General features: G+C 44.0%; 2 protein-coding genes across 4 annotated transcripts in view; one reads left to right on the top strand and one right to left on the bottom strand.

The window, feature by feature from the left end:
• The first annotated feature begins 636 nt into the window (after nucleotides 1-636).
• Nucleotides 637-1990, top strand: cdkn1ca (cyclin-dependent kinase inhibitor 1Ca). The gene is made up of 2 exons (XM_040130896.1): nucleotides 637-1260; nucleotides 1380-1990. Exons 1-2 carry the CDS (start codon nucleotides 837-839, stop codon nucleotides 1478-1480), a joined length of 525 nt encoding a protein of 174 aa, XP_039986830.1. The 5' UTR covers nucleotides 637-836; the 3' UTR covers nucleotides 1481-1990.
• Nucleotides 1991-4511: 2521 nt separating this feature from the next.
• kcnq1.1 (potassium voltage-gated channel, KQT-like subfamily, member 1.1) overlaps nucleotides 4512-12112 on the bottom strand; it is a 35840-nt gene continuing 28239 nt past the window's right edge. Inside the window, exons 11-18 of one of the 3 annotated variants that reach the window (XM_040125338.1) lie at nucleotides 11720-11746; nucleotides 11355-11411; nucleotides 9783-9912; nucleotides 7074-7149; nucleotides 6556-6650; nucleotides 6278-6324; nucleotides 6090-6151; nucleotides 4512-5292 (exon numbers count right to left, since the gene is read on the bottom strand). In XM_040125338.1, coding sequence (XP_039981272.1) covers nucleotides 5014-5292; nucleotides 6090-6151; nucleotides 6278-6324; nucleotides 6556-6650; nucleotides 7074-7149; nucleotides 9783-9912; nucleotides 11355-11411; nucleotides 11720-11746 — 773 coding nt within the window. In that variant the 3' untranslated portion in view covers nucleotides 4512-5013. The remainder of the gene's footprint in view (nucleotides 5293-6089; nucleotides 6152-6277; nucleotides 6325-6555; nucleotides 6651-7073; nucleotides 7150-9782; nucleotides 9913-11354; nucleotides 11412-11719; nucleotides 11747-12112) is intronic. The other 2 variants (XM_040125347.1, XM_040125357.1) reach the window with 2 other exon arrangements.

Below are 12112 nucleotides of genomic sequence, written 5' to 3'. Positions count from 1 at the left end.
GCCTTGTGCAAGGCCCATGACCCCCCCCCCCAAGCTCACACCCACCCCCACCCAACCACCCCCAACCCCCATCTTCCCCGGTGGAGCTGCCCAGTGCCAAGCCAATCAGACTGAGGCTTAAGCGGCAGCCATCAGAGTGTTTAGCAGTGTGAGTGAGGACAGGGCCTTCCTCAAGTTTCTCAGCCAAAGTTTAAAAGCGAAATCAATTTAATCGAGCAGGAATTACAGCACAATTAACTCAGAGCGGGAAAACTGGTTCGGGTTTCTAATGTCAATGCTCTTCTCCGAGAACCTTTTTCACAGATCCAACCCGAGGAGAAAACGCCTCTTTCAGTGGGGACGAGAAGCAATTAATGCAATGGCTTTTTAATTACCGTAATCCTGACCTGCATGTGACTTAAACTAAATCTCGCCTCTCCATCTGAACTACTTTTTTTTTCCTTTTAGACCGTACACTTAGCCATCCTAAAACTGCTCTCTCTCCTTGTGGGGGCAGACTTTATCACATCGTTACACAAAGTAACCCAAACGGAAGCGGAGGCTTTCATTGATGCTGTCAGGGGTCCTCATCACACAATGAATGAATTGTGTGACCGCCCCCCCACCATCACCATCATCATCATCATCATTCCTCCACTTCAGACAGCTGCAGCCAATCAACAGCTTCTGCTCATTGTGTACAAACAGAACATCGTGCGCCCCGCAGCCTTTAAGTAGCCCTGCAGCCGCGTGTCGACCAGAGCAGGCCGGAGGGAGACGGCGACGGCGACGGCTTCCCTTTCAACCAGGACCAAGACTTTTTACCGACCTAACTCAACCACAGCCATTGGACGGGGATGGACTCCGCCAGGCGCAGGGAGCCGGTTTGCAGGCGTCTGTTTGGCCCCGTGGACCACGACCAACTGCGCCGGGACCTGAAGCTGAAGCTGAACGAGATCGCCGAGCAGGACAGCCGCCGCTGGAACTTTCACTTCCAGGCGGAGACGCCGCTCCCGGGCAGGTTCGAGTGGGAGGAAATCCCCGCAGGCTGCGCTGCGGCTTTCTACCGGGGGTCCGCGCGGCCGCAGGACGCCGTCTGCGCCCCGGACGCCGAGGGGCACGGCGGGCTGAGCGGCCGCGACGGCAGCGAGGGGACCGACCAGGAGAACTGCTCCCGCGTCTCCAACACGCACAAGCGTCCCGCTGAAGTGACGCCCGTCCGGAGGAAGAAGACTCTCTCCAAACCGGCAGCCAAGCCCAGAAACAACGCGCGGATTACAGGTGAGTAACAGGTCTTGCAGATCCACAAAGAGCGTTTTTTTTCCCCCACTCATTAAATTATAATATAATTAAATTATAAATATATCACGTGACCAAACGTCTTCTTGTTTTCTTGGCAGACTTTTTCCCAAAGAGGAGGAGGACGACAGAAACCAAGAGCATCCTGAATCCTTTACACACAAGTTCCAGTGAAGCAGCTCTGTGCAAAACAATAAGATGAACATGCTGCTGAAAGTGGAATTGTACTTTATATTCCTACATACACTTTGATGGACTGGACCGAGGCCTATTCACTGCACCAAAGGGATTTTATTTTAATTTTATTTTTTGTTTAGTTTAGGTATTTGTGCCTGGGATGAAATCTTTGCAATTTTGTGTTATTTATTTTATTTATGGACACTTGTTTTTTTATTTAATGTCTTTCCATTTTCTTTGCCGGTGATGTCACGAACATGTTTGTTAACTTATCAAGATGTTTTTGTTTTTTCTCATCATTTTCATCAGCATCACTGTTTTAGGTTTCGAGAAACGATTTAAACGACTGGATGAATTTTTGTTCCTGTATATTTCATTTCATCTTAATGTGATGTACTGAGCTGCTTCTGTCAACTGTATAAAAAAAGCACTATTTTTTTTTTTTTTCCCCTAAATTAACTGAGATGCAGATCAGGAACCTTGTAAATGCCTACAAACATTGCATTTTCAATAAACTGTCTCATCAGCGATACTAGCTGTACGGCTTATTTTGTGCTCATTGCATTTTCTGCAGTCTGCTTCGGGACATGCAGTACACAGAAACTTTTCCTGCTACAGACGACTAGACGCTCGTCCACGATCCCTATTTACTTGCTGATACATGCGAATCGAGTTGAAGCATTCTTACCCATCTTTACCAGGTTCCCCAAGTCATCGACCGTGAACAGAAGGTGCCGAGACATTTCAGGAAAGCCCCATCACTTCTCCAGTCAGTGCTTCACACATCTACAGTCCAGCGCCGGGTTGTCTAAAGCTTCCAAGTAGGCTGGATCCTCCAGCGCATACTGCAGATGGTTCAGGATGCAATAACACTTACTCTATTTGTAATTACATTCAAAGTAATATGTGTTCCTGTGCGACACGTCTCTTCTGCATCGCGACAATTTGCCTGAAGCCAAAAACTTTGCACCGAGCAGAGTTTCATCTTTCTAATCGCACTTTCTCACACATCTTGTCAGCCTTGCCTTCAAGTGTTGAACACCGCAGCTGGTTTTACCTGCAGTTTCAGGTATTTAAAAAAAAAAAAAAACTGTCCTCATAATGAGATTGACTAACACTTTATCGATGGGCTTACTAAATAGTGATCTGGGATTCATAATTACACCGGCTGGAGAACAGCTTTTAAAACGATTGGGTTTTTTTTTTTCAATATGACTGCAGTCTTGTGAGAACATACATCTTTGGTTGTAACGCTGAATCTGTGGCAGCCACAGATGAGTACGTTGATAGTAAGTGTCCCTCTGAAGTCCTAGAAAAAAATCAATTTGCAAGTTTGGTTATCAAAAGGGAAAGGTTTTAGAGTAATTGCGTTTTCTGGGATGTATTATGAGATTTTTCATAATCACAGTCATAAGGAACTGTGCTGTCAGGCTTAAAATTATATCCGTTAATATGAGCTGTAACTGCCAAATTAGCCCATTAGTGAAACCAAAGCCCACAGAGCACTGTGCAGGGGGTTTCAGCTCTAAAGCAGTGGAAGAGGCCATCTGGCCTGAGTGCAGGACAATGGCCACAAAGCAGAGTGCGCCATCTATTTCACCTGCAAATCAGCCTTCGGAGCTCCTCGACCCCCCTCCCCAGGTCCTTTCCTCGACTCCTCTCTTTTCACTTGGTCCCTTTTCACAGTCAAAGCAGCCATTATCACTGACATGTGCCAGGCTTATTCTCGCTTGGGCTCGCGTGCCACCGTAGCAAGGAGGCTGTGGTCACTTTTGCGCACGAGCGCAAAAAGAAAGAGCAAACATCGCATTTGCGTTCTTAAATGCCTCAGTGACAAGGACAACCAATGTTAAGTGTGTTATTTCTGAATTGGGGACAGATGCTCTTTTTCTATTTCTAATTACCAGTCAAGAAATCAATATTCAAATTATCCCATGGGTCCAAAGGGGTCCCATGGGTTCCCAATTTCCCTGCCCAACACCTAATTAGATTCTCTTAAAGATGTAGACTGTAAGCGGCTCAGTACATCATCGGTGAATGAAGCTTTCACTACGAAAACCGAGGTGATGTTTCTGCTGAATGAGAAAACTGCAGGGACGGTGGACATTGGGACTTGTCGGTACAAAACTGAGCTAAGTTTTACTTAATTTGATACATTGGCCGTCGAAGGTGTAGATTCAGAAATGTACGGGCTTGAAGGATTAAAGTGAAATCCATCAAAAATCATTCTGAATTTCTGTACATTTAAAGCTTTGTGCATTTTAGTCTGACGCTTCAGCAAATAGCGTTTTGGTCAATTGCAGCCTATCGACGCAAATATTACTCTCCATCTGCACAGTAACTATTTCACCAAAGCGCTTATTCACGCAAAAAGGCTGTTTAGTTTTGCCGTTTTTTTTGGATTCTCATTGTTTGAGTGTTTATGACTGTCGTACCAATTACTGAGTTCCTCTCCCGGCACCCGAAATAACACCAGTAACCGAGGGGCAAAAACATTTTAAAACCTCCACACCCTCGCTGTAATGAAACTCTCCCCTCACCCAACCCACGGTCAGCACAAAGGCCAACCCCCCCCCCCCCCCCCCCCCAGCACACTTAATGAGGGTGGGGCCCATTGTTGTGGACAGCAGAGGCAGATGGTCATTTGGGCCTTTTTCTCCACATGGCCACTTGTGTGAAGGAATGCCCGGACGCCCCGCCGGAAAAGGTCACCATCTGCTGCCCAAAGGTTACATGTGCAAAGAACATGGTGTTAGCCACGCTTTGGGCCATTTCCATAAGTCAGTGGGGACACGACAGGCACCCCCACATCACGGCAGTGAAGGAAATTCTGCTGCCAACAGGGGCGAGACATGATTATTACGAAAAATAATAATCACAACTGGGGGGGGGCACAACTGTTTGCTTTCTTTCAAGCCACCTCTGAAAAAAAAAAAATCTGACTGAAACTGAAATATTTACCTCATTTGTTTTAGTCAGAGATTCATTCCCCTAAAGGCACCAGACAAATTACACAAACAACTTCGTAATAATTACAACAATCCTTTATTGCCACAGAAGAATATTTCTGAACATTTACAAAAAAAAAGTGAAATGAAATTAAAGCAGTGATTAAACTGAAACTTTTCAAGTGAAATATTGAAATATGAGGCGTCCCCTCTAAGATGAATATTATTAAATTTGCAATTTAAAAAAGTATAGGATATTGAATCACAGTACATGGTGCCGTGGCAGTAGCGGTGTTTTCGCATTAACCTGAATACATCTCAAGTATAATATCAAAAGCAGAAAACTACTTTACAACAATCCAACAGGGAAATCATTTCTTTGCAGCATTGAATTGTTGTTTCTCTGTCACATACAGTACGTTCCCCTACATCCCATGTGCTCTGATACGATGTTTCACATAAATATCATGATGCCAACATTCAGCAAAGCAGCAGCCGGTAGATGTGCCTATCAATATTTACTGCATAGATGGGTAGATAGATAGATGTGAATACATTTTAGGAACTACCCTAAGAAGAGAAGAACTCTGAGGTTGTTTGGCTTCAGGTTTCAGCAGCTCTCATCCTGACTGGCGCTGGTGCTAAGGGGCGGGTTGGGGCCGGCCGCCGGGCTGGCGGTGTTGAAGGGGAAGGATGAAGGTGACGAAGACAGCTGGTCGTAGCTTGGCAGGCTATCCTGGCTGGGGACGATGTTAAAGGTCCGCCCGGGCCGCGGCCTCGGCCTGCCCCCGCCTTCGCCCCCAACTTCGCCGCCGCCGATGTCCCTCTGGTCCAGCAGAAACACGAGGGACTCTGCGATGCGGTTCAGCGTCTGGTCCATGTGTGTTATCTATTAAAGTGGAATACATTTTGATCAGTTGAAGCATTCACGTCACACTGGATGCACCACTAACGGTGCTTTTTAGTCATTCAAACTAAATTAATAATGTTGATATGTGAGTTCAAACACATTTATTGATTCTTAACCTGTGGCAAATTATTTTACAGTTGTATTAGACGTGGTTTATAATGATTAGATCAAACAAAATTACATTTCAAAGTAAGCTTTACTGTAACAGCCCTATTTAACGACTGTTTAAGTTTGGTTTTTTTTTCATTTGATAACAAGTAAAACAGAAAATCTCTTTGTTATTCATAAAATTCAGGAACGTAAGGCAATCTTGGAGACGGAGTTAGGGGTGGTTTTGATTTAGAATTTTTTTTTTTTTCTTTGTTTTGACACCTCATAAATAGAAATGAAAGAAAAACAATCTCGCAGTTTCCCTTTTTGCGCTGCAGAACTGGCACAAGCTGTCAGAGTTTTATATTTGAACAACAATAACAGGGCCAGGATCTGAAGACAATTATAATAATAATGCAACAAAAGACAGGATCTTTTGTTGCATTATCCAAAACTATTCTCAGTTTGAGCTTATTTTGATGGTGAAGTGAAAGTGCCACTGTATTGTCAATATCCTCTTGAAAGCTTATTTGTTACATTTTCATAAAAGTGAAAACTATAAATACAAGACAAACATGATCGTGTACATTTTTGGCCGCTACTTCACAAACAAAAGAAATGAAGTGAAACTGCAGAAGGCGAGGGAATATTGCTCCAGTTTCCCACTGGAATGGCACAAATCCCACCTTATCCTCCATCCTGTTGAGTCTGGAGCCGATCGAGTTGTTGCCTTTGTCTCTGGCTCTGTCTTCAGGGGGAGAAGATAGTCAAGTAAATAATAAGACAGCAGGAATCAGGACTGTGGTTTTTTTTTTTTTTTTTTTCCATATTTACCGTAACATGTTTTGAGAGAGAAAATGGAGTGACTCGTTACCTGAGCCCGTCTGGAACAAAGTGATCTTTCCTAAAGACTGGTCCAGTCTGAGGGACACAATGGGAGGCTCAGATCAGAAGAGTATATTGCACATTTGCACACTCTCTCTGTATTTCCCCTCTTGCCCCCCCCCCACTATCTATTATTTCTCTGTTTTTTTTGTTTGGTTTTTTTTTTGTCATGGTTGCAAAAAAAACCCCCCCCATCATACACAATTTGTCCATGCGTTACTCAGGGGATCCTTTTCATATGAGGCTCACAGTGGTTAAGCCGTTTACCTTCTCTGCAGCTCCTTGATTCGCACCATGAGGTTGAGGTGACCCTGGGAGTATTGCTCAATCACATCTCGCACGTCGTATGGCTTACGAGCTTGCTGCAACAGAAACAGTTGCATCACAAATGTGTTTTGGCGTAAAACACTTACCGGTCTGTCTTATATAAAATAACGTCATTATAGGACACTACATTTTTAGGTAATGGTATTGCACTTATGTCGCTTGCGGTCCCGTCACTCCCCAGTCTCTGCTGCGGAGCTCGGTGTTTGCTTGTAGGTACTGAGAAGTCAGAGTGCGGATACCAAATAGCAACTGTACGCACTAGTGTGCTCAGGGTTTATTGGATTACTACAACGTTAAGGGTGGAAAAGCTGCGAGTGAATGAAACCAAACTGTCTTCAGTCACCTCAAAGTACAAAGGGGTTAGTTGACTTGAAGTTATGTTATTATACACAAAGACGTTTAAAAAAAAATCATTGTTTTCCAATTTGCTATTAGCTGTAAAACAGTGCCACACTTACCTGGAAATTTCTCTTGGCAACAAAATAGCGCATTCTCTGGATCACCCGGATGGCTATTCGGTGCGACTCTGTCAATCTGTGCAAAAGAGTTTCGCAGGAATGTGTTCATGCCACTTTGAAAATTTCTCCTGAGGGAAAGTAATGAAACTGAGAGTGTGGTGAAAATTATCGTCGAAATTGCTTTTCGTGAAACAGCGGCGTCAGAGAAACCGTAGCTTTAGACCGTTGCTTTATTTTTTCTTGTGTGCAACAAATGTCACTGTGAAACGATGAAAAGAATGACGAAAAGATGGCTGGCGTGGCCTTCACACCCATCAATTTAGGGGAAAATATTCAGTGCAGCACAGTTTCCTGATTATTTTTCGGTCTACATCAAAAGCCTCTGCCTGACGACTTGTCTTCCTTTGAATGTGATCAAGGTGAGTTACATTGAGAACAAAGGAAGGGCGAATTCTTGGGGTCTCTGTGTTTCTCTGAAAATCCTTCATAAAGAGCTCAGAGTGACCGTAGTACATTTAGCCTCTGTTATGTTGCGGGAATTATTAAGGTCCTATTACTCATCGGGGGTCATTACCCTGGCAAAGCAGCAAATGAGTATGTGAGGGGGGAGAGCGGTGAGCCCTTTGTCAGATCTCGTTAGGTGAAAGAGGGTCTGTGTGTGTCTCATAATGGACTTTTCACAGGCAGTACAATGGGCTGACTCTCGAATGCAGCTTTCGTAATATTCCGTCAAATTAGCACTGGATCAAGAAATGTCAATAATGTGTCCTGTGAGCTATTATAGAATTCCATTTTCCGGCACAAAGGGGATTGTGTGATGGTGATATAACCAGAAATAGACAGTGTGGCAAACAGTGGGACACAGTTTCTTTGAACCCTTATGAAAGAGGTTGAACTCTACTGAAGGTAAAGTTTGAATAGTGAAAAAGTGTTCCTTATTTTTACCCAAACATAAGCAAACATGTGTAAATTTTAACATTCAAGTTAGAATCCTTAAAGGAAACATTCGACATTTGGGGAAATACGCTTGTTCGCTTTTCTTGCGGAGACTTAGATGGGAGAGTCTGTATTACATGGGCTCGGCTGGTTCGATTCAAAGCTAAAAACAATCCACCAGCCTGCACTTCCAAAACTCACTCATTAACGAATTAAATCCAATTTGTTAAATCTGTACAAAAAAAAACAAATAGAACAATTGAAATGTGAAATCAAACCGCTTTTGGGTTTTGCGTTGGACATGCCAGACCACTTCTTCCTGGAGACTTCGCCGGCTGACCGGAAGCTAGAATGCGTTCCCCCCAAACATGTTGCACTCTTCCTTTAAGATTTTCATCATCCAACCCAATTCTTGATCCTCTTTATGACATTTGTTTTAGAAATTGCCGGTAGTCGTCACTGTCGCTGAATTGGACTTCAAATTGCCGATGCACAAGGGACTCACGGGAGATGATGCATGTCTCTGTTGGACACTGAGTGACTTCTTTAAGTTGTTTTTTTTTTTTTTTTTTTTTTAATCCCACAGCACGACTTGACAATTTTGGGACGGATATTGACCTCAGAGAAGCCTTGTCTTCAGAAGTGTTAGGGGGTACCTGTAAGTGTTGTTTAATACAAGTACACTGGGTGTTGCAAGCGCATGTGCTGTTTATATGTTTCAGTACTTGCTACAGTATAAATATATTTGTGGGAACGTCCAGCCCCCTTCTCTTGGCTTGTTGCCTCCCCAGTGCATAAAGCCAACAGCTAATGTTTGTTTTCTCTTGCTTACGGTCCAAAAGGCTTTAATGAGGCAGATTATTAGCAAAACAATACAAAACCGAGCAATATGAAAAATGTTGCAGATAAGCTGTGAACTTTGACCTCCCGTCAGTCTAACTGCTACGAGCCCCATTCTTTTAGTTTCACTTTAGAGGCCCGCTGTTACTTCAAGTGTAATTTTTGTTTGTTTGCGACAATTGTGTGGTAATTTTGTTAAAGCTCTCAGTACCTCAATCATTTTCAATTTTCCAAAACATACTGCACGGTGATGTCAATACCCAGGCAGCTGCTGAAATACGACTGTTGCTGCACCTCATAACCAGGACTTAACTGAGTTTTCTCCACTCCTGTAGACAATATGGAGAATTTTGAATTCAACCTGCGATCCAGCTTAAAAAAAAAAACGAAGAGTTTTCACAGAAATGTGTTAACGTGGTTAAAAGAAGCACGTTTTTCAGCCTTTTTAGACACTGTGTTCACGGATTAAAAAAAAAAAAAAGCAGTAGTATCTCATAATGGCTCAATCTATTTGGTGTCGGTATTTTGGAGTCAGCAGAGCAGAGAGTGATCTTTGCCAGCAACGCCGCTGCATCCAATCCCCACTCTGCATCATTACCCCACCGTTTAGAAAAGTAAGTCCCACCAGCCGAAACTGTCGCTCCGTTTGTTTCGCTTACTGTGGACTTGCATTTCACTGCGGTTACTTAACCCCTCATCTCCTCACATCACTCCCAGTCTCTCGCTGTGCAAGTGCCTCGGCGAGCCCAAGCGCTTTTCCCTGACAGAATGTCGCGACGAGAGCGGACAGGAGCGCTCCGGGGTTTGGCACATAACGGAGGTTAATTACAAATAGCAAAAAGATACGAGCGAAACACTCCCTAAAATGCTCATTAAGGTGCACTCACACGCAAGCACAGCATCAACGCAACGGCGGAGTAGCGGTGAACTCACTGTGACACTGAGGTGGCGGGAGCCAGTTCGCTGTAGCGCTCTGACTCCAGCTCCAGGTCGTCTGCAAAGCTGCAGTTCCTCCGGAGGGGGCTGGGGGAGTGGATATCCAAAGGGCCGGGGTTTCTTTTCACTGCACGTTCACACACAGACGAAGATGCAAACACACACATTAGATTTTACTCTAAAATATAACCGTGCATCCAGACCTTTCAGTGATGCTGCTGACTAGGTTTATGCCGCCTCTGTTCCGAGCTGGTTTGTTGCATACGGCTTTGGACCTATAGCTCAGGTTTCAGGTTTGGTGATTTACAGTGTAATTTATGTACCTGCCCTCATCTGATCTCTTGCCGTGCCATCGGCATGTATCCTACTATGCGCAGCAGGAAGAGAGAAAGAAATGAGCCAATTTGTTGCATTAGCTTAGTAACGTAAAAATCACAGCCACAGTAAATGGCAGAAACAAATTTTAAAAAATACTAGTCGCTTTTATAAATTCCCTAAAGACCTGGGGAAGGCCTCCTCATTGAGGGAACATTGTTTGGATTATGACAGAACTGTCATTTTCAGATGGGAAAAAATATCTGAGTTTACAGCCCCAGTGGCCAATACTGAGGGAGAATAAAACAGGGCTTCGTTTCCACAAGCAGGAAGAACAGATGGTTTAGACCTTACTGCGTGAAGAGAACATATCTTTCCTTCTGAGGAAAGAACAAACTAACATACAAGGTCGGGTCTTAAAAACACAAGAATTGGTCAGGTGTGAGTGTCTGTGTCATATAAAATAAAAACAAAGATATGTACACAAAAAAGGCTACTTTAACTCCAGGAGACAGAGAATCTCCCATTTTTACCATCATCGGAAATCATGTGCATGTCGTCACCCTCTCCGGCAGGGAGAGATCTACGGCAAAGAGCAGAGCTGTTGTGGAAGGCCGTGGAAACCTATTAAATATTTGAAGCTGCAGATGCAGTGTTTTTGAAACTGCACCAGCGAGAGAGGTGTGGGATCCAGCTGGTCCTGTGCTCGCCTGTGACGTGTGAAACTTAAAACGTGGTGTGAAACGCGTCTGCCTTAAAGGGGACTTTGAATAGAATGGACTTAATTGGTTCTGTCAAGCCAGGACAGATGTCAGATGTCGTGTGTCATGACAACTCCTGACAGGCCAACTGATATTTCCTCGCTAACAGGAGTGCGGAGAAATGCTCGTACCACTTGCTGGGTTCGTGTGATGCTCCACCACACATTTGGATCTATGATCTCTCTTTGTTGTTTTAAAAAAAAAAAAAACAGCTTTAAACTCAGGGGGGAGAAAAATACGTAATACAAATTGTAAATTTGTATCCCACAGTGAGAGGTCTGTTAACTCTGCTTTAAACAAATGCCAACTTAAAACAATACGTTACGGATCCACTGAGCGCATCCGCCATTTGTGTCCTCCTGGCCCCGGCACTTGAGGTATCAGCGCTTTAAACTTCAAAGTTAACTCTGCACCTGACCATGTGAGCCAACCCTTCTCCCCCCCGGGAGAGACAGAGCAACAGAAACACACTCATATCGACGCACGGCGTTACCTGGAGGTGGCGAGCTGAACTGAAGGGACGACAAAGACGTCCACGACCGCTGGTGATCTGAAGCACACATGAAGAGGGACATGGTGATGCCGTCAACACTGACACAGCACATAAATGACAACAGCAAGGATGTTAGTCAAAAACGACGGTGCTTAGAATGGAATTTTTTTTTTTTTTTGCTTTCGTTCTATAAAAAAGCCTCATAACACGATCATGCCCTGATTTAAAAAAAAAACATAAATGCTGTCATATTAATTGAGAAAGTAAAAACGTGACTGCACAGGAGACTGTTAAAATAGAGAGTAAGAGAGGACAGTGAGCGTGCTAAGGACCCGTGCAGGACATGGACACTAACAGAAGCTCACCACATCCTCCCAGAGTGTGGGATCCTGCTAGACCGGGGTCCACAGGCAAAACATCGAGAGAGGAAAGAAGACACAAGCAAGGAAATAGGGAGTGAGGTTGGTTGAGAGAAGCGGATTTAGAGACACAGGAACGGGAGACGGGTTTGTCAAATCACCAAATCTTTACAGTTCTTCTGAGCATGAGTGAAATCCAGTCATGGAGGAAGTATCCTTCTAATAAAACATAATAAACTGGCAGCTGAGTGTAAGCCGTAGTAGAACTTATTTGATTTGCGCCACTGCCGAAGACAAGCATGCGATCGACTATTTCCTGCATCTGACTGTATCTGTATAACGTAGTCTAATAATCTGTTCATTAGCTACCAGCCAACATCTCAAAAATACAAAACCAAC

The sequence above is a fragment of the Xiphias gladius genome, chromosome 1 (assembly GCF_016859285.1).
Source record: "Xiphias gladius isolate SHS-SW01 ecotype Sanya breed wild chromosome 1, ASM1685928v1, whole genome shotgun sequence".
NCBI lineage: Eukaryota > Metazoa > Chordata > Actinopteri > Istiophoriformes > Xiphiidae > Xiphias > Xiphias gladius.
This window is presented reverse-complemented; position numbering and strand designations above follow the sequence as displayed.